At 35.1% G+C, this 22000-nt stretch overlaps 3 protein-coding genes, 1 long non-coding RNA gene and 1 pseudogene across 4 annotated transcripts; 2 read left to right on the forward strand and 3 right to left on the reverse strand.

The window, feature by feature from the left end:
* The first annotated feature begins 366 nt into the window (after positions 1–366).
* On the forward strand, positions 367–2225 carry LOC123215963 (probable WRKY transcription factor 53). The gene is made up of 3 exons (XM_044636289.1): positions 367–882; positions 968–1096; positions 1284–2225. Exons 1-3 carry the CDS (start codon positions 560–562, stop codon positions 1909–1911), a joined length of 1080 nt encoding a protein of 359 aa, XP_044492224.1. The 5' UTR covers positions 367–559; the 3' UTR covers positions 1912–2225.
* Positions 2226–6412: 4187 nt separating this feature from the next.
* On the reverse strand, positions 6413–8216 carry LOC123217120 (hydroquinone glucosyltransferase-like). Its single transcript, XM_044637904.1, has one exon. It carries the CDS (start codon positions 7962–7964, stop codon positions 6534–6536), a length of 1431 nt encoding a protein of 476 aa, XP_044493839.1. The 5' UTR covers positions 7965–8216; the 3' UTR covers positions 6413–6533.
* A 2733-nt stretch (positions 8217–10949) lies between these two features.
* On the forward strand, positions 10950–11492 carry LOC123217122. The gene is made up of 2 exons (XR_006502424.1): positions 10950–11235; positions 11338–11492. It is a non-coding gene; the product is annotated as an uncharacterized LOC123217122 (long non-coding RNA).
* Positions 11493–11611: 119 nt separating this feature from the next.
* LOC123217121 (protein trichome birefringence-like 25) lies at positions 11612–14194 on the reverse strand. The gene is given in 5 exon segments (XM_044637905.1): positions 11612–11837; positions 11840–12503; positions 13083–13360; positions 13726–13933; positions 13936–14194. Coding segments are annotated over 5 exon segments (1338 nt in total). The 5' UTR covers positions 14005–14194; the 3' UTR covers positions 11612–11718.
* Positions 14195–15737: 1543 nt separating this feature from the next.
* Positions 15738–20629, reverse strand: LOC123216144 (annotated as a pseudogene).
* Between the last annotated feature and the right edge of the window lie 1371 nt (positions 20630–22000).

Genomic DNA, 22000 nt, shown 5'->3' on the forward strand with positions numbered 1-22000 from the left:
ATCCAAACTAAACAGTTTGCTTACGAACTGGACTAAATTAAACGTATTTTTAACTTAAACTTAACTTAGTTTTCAATCAAATAAAAAATTTTAGCTCAAACTCTATTCGAACTCGTATAAACAAAATTGAGTTATATTCCTGTAGTTGAATCAACTTTGAGACCAAGTAATCCTTGTTGTCCCCATCTCCTACTCTCCATGATACAGGAATATCAGAAATGTTTTTCTTTAGATAAAGCGTAATAATAATAATTGCAACTCCCTTTCTCTCTCCTCCCATAGTCAAGGGTCCTCTTTTTCCACATAATTTCTTGCTTATATCCTCTACTCTTCTCCACACCTTCGTCATTACGAAAATTTCGTCTCTTTACATTCACATTTGCTTTACTAACAAACTCTCTTTCTTCTCGTTAAATTTGTCTCTCCCTCACTCTTTGATCATTACCAAGACTGGTGTCTCGTATTGGTTTCACTTCTTCTCTCACATTTTGCTCCCATAAACTTCACCCTGTTTCATTTCATCTCTGCCTCTGTATACTGCTTCTGCTGAGTTTTCTGTATGGAAAAGACCATGGATAGAGAGCTAAAGAATCTCATCAGTGAACTGATCCAAGGAAAGGAGCTAACCAAGCAGCTCAGAAACCATCTTAACCTTTCTTCCTCTCCCAAAACTCGACAACTTTTAATCCAGAAAATTATCTCCACCTATGAGAAAGCGCTTTCAGTGTTAAACTCTGGTGCTTCTCCAGTTGAGCTTAAGCTCAACAATAACGTTACAATTTCAGAATCGCCATGTTCCTTTCCCAACTGTAGCCCGACAAGTGAGGCTGTTGATCAAGATTGCAAAGATCAATGCCACAGCAAAGATGTCTATAAGAAGAGGTAAATTTAAGCCATTTGCTATCTTTAATGACATCTCTGTAACTTATAATTGAATTTGAACTAATTTTGAATTATTGTATTGCAGAAAGACAATGTCCCAGTGGACTGAACAAGTAAAGGTTTGCTCCGAGGCAGGATTCGAAGGGCCTCTTGATGATGGTTTCAGCTGGAGAAAATACGGACAGAAGGAAATTCTTGGTGCTATTTATCCCAGGTGAGAAGACTTCTGATATTGTACTTAGTCTTAACCAGAGCCCATTTACCATGAGCTAAAGCTCATCAATTTAGGCTGCGAAAGTCGACTAAGTCGCATCCCTCTGAAGCCTGAGCACCGGGCAAACTTCCAGTTTTGTTTGTTTCTCTTTTACAATTATCTGATAACATTTTGTCAAAATTTGCAGAGGGTATTATAGATGCACTCATCGACATGCACAAGGTTGCTTGGCCACAAAATTAGTTCAAAGATCAGACGAAGACCCTACCATCTTTGAGGTGACCTATCGAGGAAGGCATACCTGCAGCCAAAACACCCATTTTGTTAAGGCCTCTGCTTCATCAACAAAGGAAGGGGCCAAGTATAAACAGAGTCGTCATCATGACCGACAGGAACCTGAAGTAAAAGAGTCACAAGAATTGATCATCAGTTTTGGAACTTCAGAGCTCGAAGGGAAGACTGAGGACTTGGACAACAAGGAGGAAATATTTCCTTCATTCTCATTTCCACAAACATCAATCACTGAAGATGACAATATGGAGCACAATATTTTCACAGAGTCCACGATGGAAATGGAAATCAATTTCATGCGTAGTTTTTCTCCATCTTTTTTATTGCCCACAGATTCTGAATCCAAGTATTTCTCAGTGTCACCATGCCATATGAACAACAGCGTTGGATTAGAACAAACTGTGCATACTCCAGAATCTGGAGTTTCAACCCCAAATTCACCAATTGGGGATTTTGATTTCTCACTTGTTAAGGTGGATTTGGACCCAAATTTCCCCATGGACAACCTAGACTACTTCTCATAATGCGTTATCTTTTTTTTTTTTTTTGGGTTCATCCCGGCCAGTTAAAAGTGAGAACGAGACTTGCAACTGATCCTAGCCAGCGTTGGAAAGATTTGCTGCGCAAGAGAATTTTCTTTTACTTGGGAGTTGATTTTTTTTTTTTTTTTCCATCTTTCCTTCACTATCCATTGTAATTTTTGTTGATCGACATGGATTTTATTTGCAGGTTCCAGAAATCTAGGCAAGAAATTGCAATCTTGTACTATGTAAGATTTTCTTATTTTTGATGTAGTGATATATATTTTTAATAACAAAAATAATATTCTTTAGCATAAGCAGAAAAACGATTGTCTTTAGTTGTATCCAGTCAAGTCGAACAGCGAAATTACCGTTGAATAAAATTTTTAGGTACTGAGAACAGAGCACTTTCAAACATAAGAGAAACGAAAATTACGATGAAGACATCCACTAGGCTGAAGAAAGACAACATTTGGAAATGATAATTTCTTTTTTGTAACAAAAATATTTATAGTTATTAATTATTTTATAATGAATTTAAACTCTTCTTTAAAAAAAAAAAAAACTGTAAAATTATATGACTCAAGTTGAAATAAAAGTCCGCAAGAAAACAAAACCAACAAGGCCTCCGCTGCAAAATGGGGATTGTTTTGTAAGAACAAGTAATTAAGTGGTAACTTGCGAATATCATAAGATGAGCGTCACTGAAGATAGCCTTGTCCATTCCATTCCTGGGAGATAAGCCTGATCAAAGGTAATCGTCTTTTGTTTCAAAAAGCAATTAGGGCTAGATTCCATCCAGTATATTCTGAAATAAAAGTCCGCAAGAAAACTAAACTAACAAGACCTCTGCTGCAAAATGGGGATTGCTTTTGTCCCTTCTATTCCTGGGAGCTACGCCTGGTCAAAGTTAATCGTCTTTGTTGTAACAAGCAATTAGCCATTAGGGCTGGATTCTTTCCAGTATATTCTGAATAACGGTTACTCTGAGATCCATTTATTTGAATTGATAAAGAATTGATTCAAGATAGATGAGTTAAATAAATCGAGACTCGAATTCAGTTTGAAAATAACTTGACTATAAACTTAATCTAGGTCTAACTCAATTCTGTTTAGGCAGTTATAATTTGAGTTCTAACTCAATTCTGTTTAGGCTGGTACAATTTGAGTTGGAACAGCTGCTACAGAATTGAATCCATGGGGGACTCTCAAGTTTTGTGCCGCCCCACTTAATTTCTGTATTCGGCCCATCCAAATTCCTGAACCCAATGTAACGGCCCTTTTGAAGACTTAAAATTCAACTTATTTGGAAAATAAAAAAATTATTGGCAGATATGGAATTTTCGAACCAACAGCAAAAGGGTCAGCACAGGAACCTTCCATTGATTGAACATTGAAGGATTCTCCATGCAGAAGATGTATGCTTCACAGACATCCTCAATGTGTACAAGGGGAAGTTTTCCGAGCAACTCTTCAGCAAATCTCAGTCCTTGGTATACATATAGCTTCATTGTTAGTCAGCAGGGATATATACATCACCATCTATATTGCTATGTCTCAATATTTCTTTTTCTGTTAGTGTCTTTGAATCTGCCAGCTAGTCCCTGAAGAATAGCATCACAGATTATCATAGAACAAGCTACACCAGAATTCACATTTTACAAATTCATATTTTCATTTCCTTCAAATGTGAATACTAGTAGCAAGCTAGAAATGCTGCACATCTGGGTAACGATTCTTGACTAAAACAAGAAAAAAAAAAAAAAAAGGAAAAACCGACGATGGACCTCAGAAGTTTATTAAAAAGTTACTGCAACGCATATCCTTTTGACAGTATCTGGACAAGGCCATAGCCAACGTAATTAGCCCGAAGCTCCAGTAACACCTATTTTTACAGTTATTCTTGTGATGTATGTAAAGTCTACCAGTGGTTTAACACCTTTCCCACTTTTCCTTTCGCAAAAAGAGACGCAAAAGAAGACTTAAAACCATCAATATTGCTTCAATTTTCATAATACTAATGCTCCATCTTGTTTTTTTAAACTTTTGATCAACTACCCACTACATATTTTTTTAATAATTAAACAAAAGGCATAATGGAAAGCAACTTTTATCCTTAAATAATAAAGAAGAGTTAATTTTAGGCTTTTTAGCATTGGTTAATTAGTGATTAAATGGGCAAAATATTTATAATAAACTCTTGTTTATTGTCAAGCCCAGTTCAGAGAAAAAAAAAAAGCCCAAATCCAGGTTTAATTTTTTTTGAAAATACTGTTAATTTGTCTAAAAAGCGAAGATTAAAATACTAAAAAGGTCGCCATATGTGTACCCTGTCAAGCACGTGATCCATGAAGAAAGGGTTTAGGGGACAGGGATTAGAATTGGAGAGAAAAAAAGGAGTGACTGTGGATAGTATTGGAAAGGTACAATAATTATGAACAACTTTTGACCCATGAGATAGTTGAAATGATGTACTTTTGATTACCGAAAAGAACAAAATAATAAAGTAATTATAATAATAAAATTTAAAAAAAAAAAAGGTAAAAAAGGTGGTGCATGAATATCTCATAGAGATGAAATGATGATGATAAGTAAATTGAAATTATATTCTCCTTGACAATTCCTCAAAGAATAATTGAATTAAACCTACTAATTCTCATTTTTTATAGGCTTTGGTAGATAGTAAGGTAAGACGTTATTTCCATATTAAAAAATGTAAAATTTATAAAAATCAAGGTATGAAATTTGTATTTCACATGATCAACAGAAATGACTGACAAATTGGGAATTTAATTTTAAAAAAATTATTAAAAAAACCCAGCTGATATCACCACAATTGGTTAGGTAATAAGTCACAATAAGATACTATGTCAAGACTTTATAATATGTAGAGTCTATATAGGAAATTGCTGAATAATCATAGTTGTCTAGAATTTAGAGACTAGGTAATCAATATTCTCAAGTGATTACCTTTTTTCCCAAATGATGTAAATTTGCCTTTTTTAAAGTTTGAAAAATTATTATTTTTTTTCATCTGTTTAATAAATTTGTTAATAAAATATATGATTAATTATAAAATAATTGAAGACGATTATTTAAATTAATAAATTGGTTTATTTATAAAATATACAAGGTGGGTCCAAATTATCTGAAGCATAGTGATGCTAAGCTTAGCTAAGCATCTGGTGGAAAGAACATTCTAACCTCTTACACTTGTCAAACTTTTATCATCTCACCACAAGGCTATTTCTAATATTATTATTATTATTATTGGAAGCTGATGAGGCTTATCGTCAGCTTTTTTTTTTTTTTCAATTTTTTTCTTCTTTTATTAAAAAAAAGCTCCCGTGTGGGGACTATAATGGGGATGGATGGCAAAGAGATCTTAATCTTCAATTTTGTTTTTATAAGATATATTAATTTTTATTATGAGGATTATAATGATTCTCCATATCCCATTTATGAAAAAAAAACTATTTTTCAATTCTCTCTATCTCTATCGAAAAAATTTTTTTTTATGTATTTTTTAAATATAATATAAATATATTAAATAATTAAATTAACAAAAATTAAAACTATTTTACTATTTTTAGTGTCAAAAATTTTATATATTAACTAGCGTAATATATGCAACAAAAATATAAATAAATTTAAAAAATATAAATAATCTAAAATTATAAAGATATATTAATATTTTAAATAAATATATTAATATAAAAGAGATAGAGATAATGATAGAACGAAGATGAGGATAGAGCAAAAAATATATATATATCTCATCTTTGATTATAGAAATATTTTTTATTTTATTATAATCTCCTTTTCTATTTTTATCCGAAATTTTTTTTCTCGGTGAAAGACCCTACTCCATTATTATCCATTTTCTAATAAGGTTGTATGTATATATAACTTGTTTAAGCATTTGCACGTGAAATCATAACCTTGCAGTTTATTTATATTTCACATGAATATTATTCTCTCTTCAACCAAGTACACATGGGTGGTCAGTAGACGTCTTTATTATAAAAAAAAAAAAAAAATTGTCAAGAGTGTGACAATTAATTAGTATTTCCGTTAGACAGTCTTTGAATTTTATTTATTTACATCAGATATGCCGTGTCACATTTCTTAAAAAATTGACATTAATAATAAGATTTATACCACGTATTTTTATTAGTCAACTTTATGTTTAACATCAATATTATTAATACGCGTTGAACCGACATAACCGTATAAAATATGTAATATGAAAACGTATATTATACGTACAATTTATGAAATACAATTGACCTTCTTATATTTTGAGATCTGAAAAGTTGGAATGGTACCTTATGATTGGCCTCCGTGAAGCACGTGCTACACTTTCACTGTGTGTCGGCGGGATTACTACGGCGGACTAAATCGCAGCTATCCACTCCTTTCTGCCCAATTCGATGCTATGTTGCCACTGGCTTCACCTGTTCCACCTACTGCGCTTGATTTTGTAACCATGAAAAGATATGTCTTCTCCACAAATTTATTATTTTATTTAACATATTCACATCCAGGGAAAGACTACAATCATCATACAATCACACGGTCTATAAAATACAACTATTTGAATAAATAAAGCATAAAAGAAAAGGTTAATTGGAAATTTTGTTCTTCCATTTGAGAGCAACTTCAGCCAGAGCTTTTGTAGAGGAGCCATTTTCACTGAGCACAGCTGCGGCCGCATCTTTTAAGTCCTTCATTCTATAGCGAGCACTTTTACCTTCTTCACCTTCCATTAAACCCTTAACGACTCTAGCAATTTCTTCTTTCTCAATAAGGCCATTTTCATTAGCTTTTGGTCTCAATGCCACTTGAATATGCTCGGTCAGCGTTACAGCGTTCATTTTCTGTTCCGCATAAAGTGGCCAGGCTATTAATGGTACACCATTTACAACACTCTCCAGAACAGAATTCCATCCACAATGGCTCAGGAATCCCCCTGTGGAGCCATGGCTCAACACTTGTGCCTGTGGCGCCCATGATGGCACCACCAGACCTCGCTCCTTCGTCCTTTCTAAGAACCCTTCTGGTAGAAATCTCATAAATTCACTCTGGCCATGGACTTCGAAATATGTTGCATTAGCAACCTCGTCGTTTGGACTTCTTACTACCCATAAAAATCTCTGCTCACTCATCTCTAACCCCAAAGCCAACTCCTTTAACTGACGGGAAGACAGGGTCCCGCCGCTACCAAATGAGACGAATAATACAGATCCTAGTGGCTGATTATCAAGCCACTTTAAGGATTCATCATCGTGAATTCTTGTGCTTGAACTTGAACCCATTTTCACAAGTGGTCCAACCGGGTAAACTGGTGGTTTACCGGGTTCAGCCTCTTGCAGAGCCTGAATAGCTCCTCCTTCCAATTCCATGAAGCTATTAACCATAATACCCTCAGCCATTCTATACCTTTTTGTATGGTAGAGTAGCCATTCATAAGCTTCATTTTTTCTGTCTTGAGCCGGGTCGAGCAAATATTTACCGTGAATGGGTATGCATCCGGGTATATTCACTGGTTCAGGGAGGTCTCTATACTCACATGAGACAGACTCGTCAAGCGAGGGCAAATACAGAAACAACGACAAAACCATGGCCGTGGATGGGAAGAAAATGAAGGGTGACAAATTAAATTCTTTAGCAACATCAAAGGCGTCAGTGCCAAAAAGATCGACCACCAAGCTGACGAGCGAGGTTTTAGCTACTAGCGACTTCAACACATCGCGAAGAGAAGGAAGAGAGCGAACCAAAGTGAGAGAAATTCTGGTTTCAATTTTTGAATCTTCAGGGACGTCGTTTAATGTAACCGGAGGGAGAAAAAAAAGGTCGATGGAAGAAGGAAGAGAAGCAAGAGTGGATTTTTGGGCTTCAGTAGAAGTCCCCCCGGTGTTAGGAATGATAAAAGTGACTGTGAATGGATGTTGCTGAACGAGTCGTTTGGCGAACTCAATTAGTGGGATGAGATGACCCATCCCTGGAGTAGGAACAACGGCTATATGGGGTTTTTTCGCTTGTGTTTGTCCCATGGTTGGTGAGCGTAATTCAGAACCTGCTTCTGGTTATGGGGTTTTCTTTTATCAAGTGTGGACAAAGATGGGAGGATCTGGGTGGCTTATATAGAAGATGGGGGTGAATTTTAAATGCAGGAGAAAATTGAATTGGGTACTGGGCGTATGCGTTGGTCGACTTGCACCATATAAAAAGGTAGCTGAATTACAGTGTCTGTGGTAAAATTTGATGTTTCAAGACAGTAAGAAAGACTGGTGGGTTGCTAAGTGGTTGTCATTCTTGAATTTTTTGAGGCTGCGAATTATATATATAAAAGTGGCGATAAATTACATGTGGGTGTGTGATGTCACTTCTAACGTAAGGCTTATGTTATCAACTCTTGCACTCTCTCAATTATTGCTCCCTGTTTTTTAAGATATGATTTAATCAAATATCATAACTTTTGCATCAAAAAGGTGTAACATTCACAAATGAATCACAAATGTCACTCAAGAGCGGCTGAGTTTGAAATTCGTTAATAATAATTGTAAGATTAGTTATTAGATTTAGAATTCAACTTTTAAAGAGAGAATCCTCTCGAATAAAAGTTTATCATTGACAAAAAATATATATATATATATATATATATATATATATATATATATATATATATATATATTTTGCATCACCTCAAATGAATAAATGATATCTCAATCAATGAATAATTCATGTCACTCTCGATATTTTATATATAGTTTTGCATCACCTCATTGCATTGTGTTTAATTTAAAATTAATTAATGATATATTATCATCCATACATAATTATAATAATAATAATAATAATATTCATATAAGAATTAATAAAGTTGCCATCAAATATATCATATTCTCTTTCTTCAAATTAAATTTTATACCTTAACAATATATATTCGGTAATTAATGAATAAAAAACATAAATGGAAACAAATCTCAAGAATTATATACATATATAGATTTTGGAGATAACAATGGCTGGGTATTCGACCATATATATATATTTTTTTCTCATTAAAATGACCAAATTTTGTTTTTTATTTAAAAAATTAAACTTTCGTATTTTTCTTTTGAAAGAATCAAACTCTCTTGTTTTCTTTTGAGTAAATTGAATTTTTAATTTTTTTAATAAAATAAACAACCGTTGATATTTTCTATTAAATGTATTGTAAATAAATATAGTTAAAATTATGTGTTTTGTTTGATTAAAAGTAAAGTGATCAAAATTTAATAAAAAATTAGTCATTTTAATAAAAAATTTAGAAAATTAGTCTATTCAATTAAAAAAAGAAAAAAGAGTTCGGTCCCTATTATGATAATTATGATACTTCAATACTTTTAATTGATCCTGTCCATAGATTTTGCAAGATAATATTACTCTAAAATAATAATTAATAGATTTAATATTAATTTTGTTATTTAATTATTTAATTAAATACTTCTATATATATATAATATTACTCCATTATTCTATCAAATATATAGATATAAATTCCAATAGTTATGGGGGATTAATTTGGAAAAGCAGAAGGGACATTTGCAATGATGCAAATTTTCGAGACTTTTATTAATATCTTCTTTCTCTATTATCCGCACGTGCCGCGCCTTTTAAGGTGTCATAAGGGCAGGGTCAATTGGTCAGTTCAGTTGTGCTTATTTTGGCCAATGTATCATCGTGCCTCATCAACGTTTATTTAACTTTTTCTTTCATTGAAAAGTATATAATAAAATAAAATTTGTCAGATAAAAACACTAATGTCAATGTTTCAAAGTAAAAGCACTCTGTCGTGGCCCTACAATACAAATGATGTGAATAATCTTTGGAATTTCCGAAGAAATTCAAATAAAAAATGACTAAGAGTCTTAATTTAAATAAGAATTAATGGAAATAAAAACATTATTCTGAATTGAAGATTAATTAAATATCAGAAAGAAAGTTAGGGCACGCAACGTAACAAGACAATAAGGAGTAATGACGTTGCTGTGATGATAACAGTCATGTTTGTTACAATTCCTGTTTTTTCTAATTTTATTCATCAATTATTAGTGTTCGTAATTAAATTATGAGAGGATCTTGAAATTTGATTGCCATTGATAGGCTCGATTAGTGTAATCCACCCTTTGTTTGCAGGAAAATATGGGTTGGGCCATTTTTCGGACCAAAATTTATCGAAACACTAGGCCGTCCATAGTGGCCTAGCTTTGCTGTTCGTTAAAAAGATCAAGATATGTTGTCGACGAGTCTCAAACCCCAAGTTTTTGATCACTTAAGCTATCCTAGAAAGTAATACATTAGATTAGATTTATGTTGATTTACAAATTACAAGTGAATTACTCCCAACATGTAAACCAAATGGGCCAGGCTTCGAATTTCAGCCCATCTAAAAGAGTATTTGGATTGGTACTTCAACAATCAGTCGCCCAAGCTTACCGAAGAATTAAGCAATTGAGCAGAGACTTGAGTTTCTGAGCGCTGCCTAGGAGGAGGAGAAGCGTAATGATATATCGTAGGTGGAGTTTGCTAACTGGCCCACTCGCCATTCTGGGTGGAATCGTCGCCTCCGTTGTCGTCGCCAACTTTATCTACGTTGATCAAATAATTCCTATTTCTCTCCGTTATTTAAAAGCATAAGCTTTCATATCTATCTGTTATATTATTATTATTATTATGATTGTTATTTCTAGGCCATTTTGATTCTTCTAATATTTTGTGACATTTGTTCTGATTGATGATAAAGCATGTTGATAAAGTTAGGGCTTGGAACCGAGTGTTCGATTCTTGATTTGAGCAGGGAATGGTATACCAAGCATAAAATAAAATAACAACCGAACTTAATGGGAAATTATTCTAACATTACTTAGCTCTGATAAATTTGAAGCTTTTGGAAAGATGGGGTCTTCTGTTATACAGTATATGTGTAGAGCTGCTCATTTATTTTGGTTTTTATGCGTGTCTAATATATTGCCAATATTTTCTATAATTTGCAGGACCCTGTCCTTAAACATGAGCAAAAGAAGCCAGATGCGGCCTCATCAACCGAGTAGAATGAAGGGAGAGTGAATGGTCGGATGTTTAATGTGGTTCAAGTTTTTTTTATGTCTCTATTTGTCATGAATTTTTTTTAAGCTTCTGGTTAGACATGAAGTATGAGTTTAATAATGCTGAGATAATGACCTGAATTTTTTAATTTCCAAAGTGCAAGGCTATTGATATTGAATCTCATAATAGAAGCTACATGCCTCCAATACATAACTAAGGAGACCTATGTTAAATGTGAGTTTTTCCCTGCCTTATTATTCACTGGTTCATATGGTTTTATTGCTTAAAATAGCCCTTTGGTGTGTGCATTGATTTGCCTTTTCCTGATGTGTGCAGAAACCAATGAAATGTTTCCACTAGACTTTCAAGAATGGTTGTCAAGATAAATTTATGTTTGAAACAGTGACAGAAGTTTACTTGCTCTGTATTATACATCACGAGTCTAAATTCTAGTAATATATTTTCAATCGCTCCCTGGATTTGACATTACAGCATTTTTGTTTGGAGTTATACACCCTGTAAATTCTGCTACTTAGTTACTTGAATTATCATTTAATTGTGAACTGGGTGCCAAGATCCTTTTCTGCGGGGATTGTTCACCTTATTTTTATTTGTATGAAAGTTGACCAGGAATCCAGAATCAAGCAAAGTGGGTCACCAACAGAGGTAAATGAAATTAAGCATCTGCAATTAAACTTCTAATAAGCCTGACATTGATCATCTGTAGATTCCATCATTCACCATCATCTCCATTACTAAATCATTCCAAGAGTCAATTGGGCCAGGCAAGCACCAATGCAGACAGTCATTCTGAACTTTGGCATTCTTATCCTTGCAAATGGCTGAAATTGTCTAAATGGCCCCGGGTGCCCATCAGGTCTTAATAATGAAAGCCGAGTTGTATCCAATAACTTAAAAACCATCCCATTTCCAGCTCCTATGCTTGCAGCTTTCTCAACTTCCTCCAACTCAATATTTCGCATTACACTGTCAACATCTCTCATATCCACCTCACTTTCTTTGAAGGGCAGGGTTCTATTACAAGTCCCTCCACTGAACCATTCTCCATTCTCAAAATGGTCGGGCGTTGTGGTTCTAAAGAAAACATACGCCTTGTGATCAGATCTTGTGAGAAAACTGAGAACTAGCTGGAGGGCTTTACGATATGCATGGTTGGATCCTAACTGCGTTAAATTTTTTCCAGGGCAGTTATTGCAGCCTTGTACAGTGTTGTTTTCATAGTATATAGCAGTTTTGAGAAACCATTTCCCACCAGAAGTCATCATGTAATCGAAGTTTTTGTATTGTTCCGTCCATTTTTTGTCAAGTTGATCAAGATGGAGCTGGATTTCCGACGAGGAAACTCCATTGCTGTCTTCAAAAATATCAGCTCTCAACAGAAATGGCGTCCAAATTACTGAAAGGGTGAAGTTGTGCGAAGGAAAGTACCATCTTTTAGATTTATATTCCTCATCATGGTAAACCTCGTCAGCTTGCTCCACCTGTGGGACTATGTATCGATCACCCATCAGTGTTCTAGAAAAGTTAGAAATTGAAGCCACTATAACAATACTTCACAGAGCTGGTAGGTAAACCAGCTCAGAAAAGACTAAGTAACCGTAATGAAATTGATTGATGAGTAAAGTTAACAACCTCTAATAATAGAACTCATTATTGACAAGCCATTAACTTTTGTACCAACAATTAACTCAGCAATGATAGAAAAAATAACAGAACTTTGGTGCTCTAGAGACCAGTCTTGAGCCGCAAAAAAATTTCAGTCAGATAACATCATTGTGGAATTCCTTCGTTTTAAAGTATAAAATTTTTAAGGTAATTTTCTACATCATTTCAACTGTCACAGGAAGGAAGTGGATTACATTGAAACGACACTTGAGCTTCAGCTTTTACTTTCCTTCTAAGTTAGGCTTAGTTTTCACTGATTTAGAGTCAAATAAAAATGCATGGACCCTGAACAATGACAGTGGTTCCTTGCAATGAAGAAGAAAATGCAGCAGTGGAAACAAATGTAAACAATAGTACAAAAGCTCACATTTTACTCTTTGAAATTTAAAACATACCTGAGTAAGAATGCAAAACAATGACTGCACATGGTTACGAGAAATGGAATCACCAATGAAGGCCCAAGATTTATTCCTCATTAAATCAAGAAATTTCTCAGGATTGAACTTGGGTAATTCACAATCTCGTGGATTCCACCTCCAGTGAAGGTAGCCAGTATCAGGTCTCCCATTCGTCATACAATTCTGATGACTTTCAATTGCACGGCAGGTGACGTTACTGTAAAATGGACCAGATGGGTCCGGTACCCAGTCTCCGATAAAAAGATCACATTTTGCTGCAACCACATTATGTAAATAGAACGAGAATCTTTCAATTGAGGTACTACATATTATGCAAAGTTCTGAGAAGTCGCATACACATAAATATAAATATAAATATATATATATATGTCTGATCTAAAATACAAGTTACGAAATTTGTAAGCGTGCCTACAAACACAAATGCTATACTATATTCAATGAAGACTGAAGATGGCAGATTTGGATGTCAATCTAAACCAGACAAGTGAACCCAGCAATTGGTTCTGAAAGCATCGACTCCCTTTCCATGCAAAGCTTTTGACTCATCCAAATAAATCCATAGCAACACCAACATTCAAAATTGCGAGAGAAAATAGAAAAAATAACGATATAATCTTACTATTATTCGATAATTGAGTTTCATTATTTGGATGATAATCAGCAGAATCTGGTTGTTGAGCAGGCAAAGACGTCTCAGGAGACTCTGTGTTACTCTCTTCTACAGGTGTCTGAGTCCCTTGAGTCTCAACCACGGATGAAAATCCTACGGAATCAGAAACAAGGAAACGAAAAGCAAGGCCTAATAGCACAAACGAGACGACAAACTTTAGATGACATGATTGTGATTGTTTCTATAGTGTGGCAATGGGTTCAAATCCAACCTCATTTCCTTCACCATTTGGTTTACGCAGGACACAGAAAATGTCTCCAAAATTAGCAAGAGAGAAAAGAAGTGAAGTGAAGGGATATGAAAACTGTGATTATCTTAAAAATGCTTAACCTGTTTATCACAAAGGACTTGTCGTGTCTGCACACTAATCACACTGTGTGTGTGGTGGGTTTCTGGCGTAATCAGGAACAAAAGTTTTGTCTTTGGGATATATAAATTTAGTACAACAACCCTGTTTTTATACAGAGCTTAAATTACTTTTACAGAAGATTATTCCACTGAAAATTATTGGCTACCCCAAATCACTCTGTAAGTTCCAAGTACAGCTTAAAGGTTTTGTGGTTAGAGATCATTAAAATAAAGGAAAAAAAATGAATTATTGGAAAGAAAATGAGAGATTAGAATTACAAGTTATATTGTCTTCTTTGGATGTAAGTTAAGGTTATTTAGAAGTTGATCTTCAGACCTTAGAACTGGCACTATCAAATTCAGAGATGCGTCAATTCTGGAATCTCTCAACCCTGTTTTTGCTTTGAATATTTGTCGCATCACATCAGCCATTTCTTCTTTTGAAGTTTGAATTTTTTTAAATATTTTTTACAATTAATGTTTATATATTTGTTTTGAGTTACAGAGTCTATGTCAGTGTAGTAAGGCAAAGACATTTGTGTTCAATTACGTGAGGAGAAGGAACTTCGAATATACTATTATGATTTGAACAAGCTTTGGTTGGTTGGATTGGAACATATAAACAAACATGATCATTTCCGCCAAAGTAACCTGAAGCATTAAAGTAAATGCCAAAGGACTATTTCCCACCTAAAGTTTGTTGTTTTTTCAAGTTTACCCTTTTAACTTTAAAAGTCTCAAATACTTACCATGAGCAGTTAAAATTAACGGAACCCTAATCCCTTAAAATTTTATCTCTTTTTTCCCCCTAAACTTTAAAAACTAAAAGTTTCCCCCAATCGAGTTTTAAAAAATGACAGTTTCCCCCTAGGGTTTCCAGATCTTTGACAGCCTCTTCCTCCCAAAGCTTCATTTCTCTCCGGCAGTTTCTCTCTACCCATTTGGACGTCCAATCGGCGTCGAATGAGGCTTGGGAGACGACGGAGATGAAGGGTTTTGTCTTTCTAGACGAAGACGAGAAGAAGATGTCTGGAAAGAAGAAGAGCTTCGTCTCCCATTGTCTCCCAAGCCTCATTCGATGCAGATCGAGTGTCCAAATAGGTAGAGAGAGACTGTTAGAGGGAGAGAAAACTTTAGAAGAGAGAGACCGCTAGCAATGACACTAGAGATCTAGAAACTAAACCTTAAGAGAAAATTGTCATTTTTTAAAACTTAGGTTAAAGGAAACTTTTAGATTTTAAAATTTAGGAAAAGAAAAAATATTATATTTTAATTTATTTTTAATAGTACAGATAAAATAACAATTTTATCTTTATTACTGTTAATTTTAACTAGTCATGGATAGATATTTGAGATTTTCAAAGTTAAAAGAGAGAAACTTGAGAAAACAACATACTTTTGGGTGGAATAATTCCTTTGGCCTAAAGTAAAATTTCTTTCCTTATCAATCACATACATAAGTTTCTTTCTGTTCTTCACAACATGCTTCTCAGAATATTTGTTTCTATCAGTGAGTATATCTTAGAAAGAGCTTCTAAGAGTGTAGTAAGAAAAGGAGAAGGGTAATTATAAAATGAAGTAAAAATAAATTTGATGCAAGACCTAAATCCAAGTTTGTTTGCATCAGCCATCGAATCCCATTTTTTATTTCTAATATCGTCTGCCCAGAGATTACTCACAAATATTTAAGCAAAGGTAGGTAACATAACATAGAAAAACCTTTTAAAAATTTAGTGACAACGAAAATTTGTGGGAAAATTAACAAGGTTTACATATACAAATGCAAAATTTAGCCAAAGGGCACTTTTGATAGTGCAACATTAACCACCAGAAAACCTCAAATGAAGTAAACAGGAGACTTCAAACAAGTAGCTTTTATGTACCAGGGTTTACCAACCACGCAAATAATGTATCATCCCAGAATCCCTATAAAACATTGTGACTCCTCTCAATGAATTTTCTGGGAGACTCTACACCAAATGGCTTGATATCTTCAACAGCTCTGAATCATCATTGCAACTTTATGATCTTTAAAGTTTCACTGTGCAGCAGCTCGAGGAGGTTTCATGCCAAATCCATGATGTGCATTCTCAACTCTGTTCAACATGTCACGTTAGTAACATGCTTTGAAATATTGTTAAACAACAAAGTATTCATAAAGGAAAATGTATAAGTTCATCATGCACTTAGGTCAACAGAATGATAGTCAGAAATGATCCTCCTCCATATGGCTCCCAGATCAATAGGCTAAATCTATGTTGCCACAAAATCGGAGCTGGAAGCCATAATAAAATGGTACAGTGGATAGATATAGAAGGTTTGTGAAAAAGTAACTGAGAGCCATATTTTATTATTTAATGTATAAAAGATTCTTACGTTGGAGCCAGTTTGCCAAGACTGTCAAGTTCTTCTCCAGTGTCCACATCCACAACTCTCCCAGAAATCTCAATGATGTAAGACCTATCCCTGTCAGTTGGAAGTCCTCTACGGCAAGCAAATCCAAATCTTCTTGGTGAAGTTCTCTTCCATTGACAAAAACTCCAGTATTTCCACCAGCACAGTTTGCTGGCATGGGATAGTTGAGTTCTTCAATGTATGGCTGCAAGAGAATGACAATTTTTTTTTTGTCGCAGATTATGTAAGAAAAAATAACCAAACAACATGCACTAATATTTGTGCCAGAATTAATCAATCTTACAAGAATTATTCCTTGACAAGGCCCACCCATGATACCCCAAAATCCACCTCGAATGTCATACCTGGTTCAGACACAAGAAACAAGAAACCAGTTAGCGGAACTGATACATGAGAAGTAGTATACTGCTCCATATTTGAGCACACTAGCAAACTAGTGAATTTTATGTTTAATTTCCACTTAAAAGAATTATTTAGCAATCTATAATGTTATATATATATCAAAGAAATTAAACTAGTCACTTCCCCACTTCTGTGCGTGGGATTGATGTATATATGTCCATCACACAGATAACCCGATATTAGCATGCCAAGTTGGAAGATCATTTAAATGAACAGGTCAATGTATGGGCGTATTTACCAATAATGTCCAGGATGAATTGGTCCAGCCAACTTTTCAGCCTTCTTAATCTTACGGCCCGGTATGATATGCCCATTCACCGAAACATTACTTTTGCAACGCTCTTCTGTTTTGAAACTCTTCTTGAATATATTTGCAAAAAATGATTCACCCTCTTTGTTATTTCTGGGCATATCATCTTCTCTGATTGCATCCCCTGAATCTTGAGATATCACAGTATTAGAGTACTCATTTAATGATACCTCCATCTCAGTAGCCAATGATTCCTCTTTTAATGAATTTTGTCTAGTGGTAACCTGTTTGGTATCAATTTCTCTTGACCAGTGCGAATACTTCTTTTTCCCGTTCCAAATTGTTTAACAGCATGATTATGAGAAGAAAAAATAAAATGCTCTTGAAGTGACAAACCAGCAGGTGGCGAAGACAGGGTGGCTTTAACAGGCTGCTGAATACAGTTTATGACCTCTTCTCGAGCAATTAAAACCTCTGGACTAGTTTCATCTCCAGAGGTACTAGGAGATGAAGAATGGAAGCTTTGCATCTCCTGAGGCTTGGCTAAGTTCAAAACTTGGCCTGTTGACAGTGGAACGGGCTCTCTATCCATTGCCTCAAAGTCATAACCAAAATTATCATAATCATCAGATGAGAAAGTAGCTCTACTCCGGTCCAAATGGCCACGGGAATGTGAAATATAGTCTTTCACTGCCTCACTAGAGTTATTGTCAGCCTCTGTTGCAGTTTGTTTTGTTTCGGCTTGAGCAGAAAGAACAAGTTTCTTATTGATGACTTCAAATTTGATTATTGAAGAACATGTTCCACACTGCAATTTTTGCTGATTTTTAACCATAAGCTTTGCTTTCTTGGGCAGTTGCAGTAGCTCAAAGCAATTATTGCATGTTAAAAAAGGGGCACCACCAGCTTTTGGACGGCAACGGTGGCCACCATTGGCTAAAACCACTTTCCGAGGACAGCAGCGAACAAAACCACCCTCTTTGGAATTAAGGTCACTTGGCCATCTTGTGTGAGCTTGTGGACCATGAAAATTTGATGAAGGAACAGCAGCCCTAAAATTATGAACATGCGGAGTAAATGCCCCTGGAATCTCATGATGGTACAACATAGAATTATTAGGTTTGTTGCCAAAAGCAGTGGGTTGAACTGGAGCTGAAACCTGCTGATGTTTGTCATAGCAATGGTAACAAGAGCAGGAAGGCTGGTGAAAGATTGCATTTTGTTGGTATGAATCGAAGGGATCATGATTTGTATCAATATATTGTCCTGGAAAGTATGGATGAGATGGTGGCTGTTGGTATTGACTGGGCAACTGGTTGGAAGCTCGCCTGAGCATTTGGGATCCAAAAGGATCCCCGTAGCCAGGAACATGATTTGGGTTATGAATTGAAGGATGTAAACTATGCAAAGGCATTTCATGGCCGTTTGAAGGAAATGGATCATGAGTGTGATTGAAATAAGAAGGCCCCGCAACACGTTTATTGGGCCCCAAAAAAGGCATTGAAGACCTCTCTGATCTCAAAGAACCATTTGGAAGCCAGGAATCAGAACCACCATAAGGATCTGAAGGAAGTATCCTCCCATCAACAGGAACTTTCTCCTTTGGTTTATCTGCCACATCACAAGACCGACTAAGCTGTTTATTAAGCTCATCTAGCTTCCTCAAAAGCTCAGCTCGATCTTGTTCAAGGTACAGTACTCTACTAGCCCCATCAGAACCAATACGATTCCTTAATGGCTCCCTGTAACTATAAGAAGAATCTGGATGGCAATTTGATGGGCCCTCATCAGGATAACTTGAAGTTGGAAACCTTGAACCTCCAACATAAGTTCTGGTGGTTCTGTGAGATCCTTCCACCTCACTTCGCTCTCCAGTTTGCCAATCTGACATCCGTCCTGATCCTTGAGAACCAAATGTATAACCACTTAGGGAATTCAGCTTCTTACATCTTATCCCAGTTGCATTATCTGTTTCATCTTTCCTAGTGTTCACATCAAGGCTGCGCTCAACACACCAATTGGCATTAGTAACCTTATATTGATTTGCGCATCTGTCAGCAAGTTCAAGATCATTCTTCTCTGAGACCAACCTTTGATCACAGCTCAAAGAACCAGAATTCGACTTATCTGTATCAGAAGCATCACTCAAGACCGCTATTCCCTTTTCAGAGGAATTGGGCGATTTTGAGGAAACTTCTCCAATCTTTTCTTCTTCTGACTTCACAGATAAAGTGTCAGCCTCCGGATTTTTAACTTTCGCTGTAAAATGCATAAACATAAACATCTACTCTCAAAAACTGTGGGGAAGAATCATTTATAACAAAGTAGCACAATAAAAAAAACAAAATTAAAGCACCAAACCCTTAATCTTCTTATTTATTTTGATCTCGTAAATTTAAAAATCTCAACCTATTGTTCTTCTAAATCTATTATTTCTGAGGTTTTGAGTTTAAACATAGAAACTAGTTAGCACGGTTTCTTCCCATGTTCATGAACACAAAATAAAACAACCTTTTTCAACAACGTCTAATACAACTTTATAAATGAATCAAGCTGAAGCTGCAATAACGGAAAAAAACAAGAAAACTTACCTCGAAGAACAGCACCACAGCCACCACATTGATACACAGGATAGTCTTCAAGTTCTGGAAGGAGATTTTCACACTTTGGACACCGAACCACCCTAACTTTGGCTGACTCGGCCATCGTCCTATCATTCAATAAGTACATTAAAGTAAGCGACAACCCAGTCAACTACAAAACCAGATATATCCTTAACAAACAAATCCAAGAAAATAAAAAGACCCGTCCCTTTCGTACTTAAAATTAATAAGATAATAGCAAAATAAACTGCTTTCAAAGAGAATGACGAGTTACTGAGATCAATTCGGTGGTATTTCAATGCTTCAGTCTTTTTTTCCTTTCAAAGTAGCTGAATAATGCGGTTGGTAGGAAATGAGAAAATATGGGCAAGGGTAGAAGAAAAAGGTCAAACTTTTTTCTTCATTTTCTCACCGACCAAAGAGGAAAATAAGATTGACTGATGAAGAGAAGAGAAGAGAAGAGAATAATCCAGAACAGAAAGACAAGAACCTAGAATTTGGTTAAAAAACTGAACTGAAATTCCATTCGAGAATGGTTTTTACCCTGGGAAAATATGAGTTTATACTCAGTTGAGTTGGCTAGTTCCGTTTTCCAATGTTCTGGTACTTGATATGAATGACATTGCCAGGAGAAAGTCTTTAGAAAATCCAAGGAAACGACACCGTTTGAAAGAAGAAATCGTTTCAAACAAAAGCCATACAAAGTAAAAGTCTTGTTGGGAATCGACGACTGTCTGAACTGGAAGAAAATAAAAAAAGGTAAAGTGAATTTGGAGACTTTAGTTCATGCACAAATACTACCAGCCAGCAATCCATATTTTGTAAGAAAATAAAGAGATTTGGTGGAAATTTGGCAAGGAGGCGGTTTTTTTTTTTTTTCTTTTAATAAACTGCTTTTATTTTATCTTTAGTGGATCCATGTTTATGCTTTACAGGTTTCTTGCTTGCGACTAGTGAGAGAAAACATTGTTTTGGCCGTTGTGAAAAGTAGTGAAAGAAGCAGCTAAGTCAGAAAGAAAATCTCAGACTCTCTTTCTCTCACTGCTCTCTGTCTGACAATTCTCAGTTTACTGACAAGCCTCTCGATCTTTTTGATTCGTAATTTCTCCAGTGGCCCCTACTCTTTCTCTTACCTCATCCCAATTTACTCAATTCTCAGTCACATCAAAGACCAAACATTTTCAGTACAAAACCCCACTCATCTCCGTCTTGAATATGGGCGTTGCAGAGAATTTTTCTGTTCAGAACTGGGTATTTTAATGCCCTATCTAACTCACCACCTCACATTGAAAATTAATTACAACTATATGAGTTGGTGGATTTTGAGACATTGTAATATTTCTTGTTTTCATTTTGAACAGGGCAAAGGGGCCTTAGTTGTGTTGGGTGTTATGATTTTGTAATAATGAGTAAAGTTGTAATTCCTTCGTTGGGATCATAAATGCCACAATTTGATACATCATTTTCACAATGTTTATTGGCGACTCACTTTTCAGCTTTCATGTTTGTTTCTTGGACATTACTTAAAAAGGTCTGGATTTCTACAACTAACATGTTCATGTTAGGAGAACTGCTCATTATTTTTCCAACAACCGGACACATGATTAATCCCACACCAATTAACTAGACATTTATAGTCAAAAGATTTCAAGCACTTTTATGGTTCATCCATTATCAATATGTTGAATATAAAAACTTTATTATCAGAAATTAAAATAATAATAAGAAGTGATAAAATTTGTTCAAGGAGAATTTTTTTCCAACAATAAAAATATATATTAAAAAAATTTTCATTTAGTGATGTTTCAAAGTAACCTGTGGATACTTTTCAATGGAAATACATTTTTTATCATATCATCTTCAAAAACTGCAGTATCAACAGTACTAATTAAGGTCCACAATTAAAATATTTAAAGGTCTCCACAGGCCATATATTCTGGAGGTACAGGCCAAAGGGGTGACAACTAGAAGTTGGGTAATTTCAAATTTTAAGCATTTGAATCTAGTTTGCTGGCATATTGATAACTGGAAAATTGTTATCAACTTTTGAAAATGCATTAAACTTGGCCTTTGGCCTTCTCAAGCTTTTTAAAAATGTAGTTGGAACCTACTTTGGCAGTCTTAAAAGAGTAAATTACAGAAGCGTGAGCTGGAAAAGGCTGTGTCCGATTGAAGATACCAGTAATTGGGTTGACTGTCTATGGTG

Source organism: Mangifera indica, chromosome 5, assembly GCF_011075055.1.
Source record: "Mangifera indica cultivar Alphonso chromosome 5, CATAS_Mindica_2.1, whole genome shotgun sequence".
Classification (NCBI taxonomy): Eukaryota; Viridiplantae; Streptophyta; class Magnoliopsida; order Sapindales; family Anacardiaceae; genus Mangifera; species Mangifera indica.

Coding starts and splice junctions, on each gene's coding strand:
- LOC123215963 (XM_044636289.1), top strand. CDS start 560: ATGGAAAAGACCATGGATAGAGAGCTAAAGAATCTCATCAGTGAACTG. Junction 883..967: donor AAAGATGTCTATAAGAAGAG/GTAAATTTAAGC, acceptor ATTGTATTGCAG/AAAGACAATGTCCCAGTGGA. Junction 1,097..1,283: donor CTTGGTGCTATTTATCCCAG/GTGAGAAGACTT, acceptor CAAAATTTGCAG/AGGGTATTATAGATGCACTC.
- LOC123217120 (XM_044637904.1), bottom strand. CDS start 7,964: ATGGGACAAACACAAGCGAAAAAACCCCATATAGCCGTTGTTCCTACT.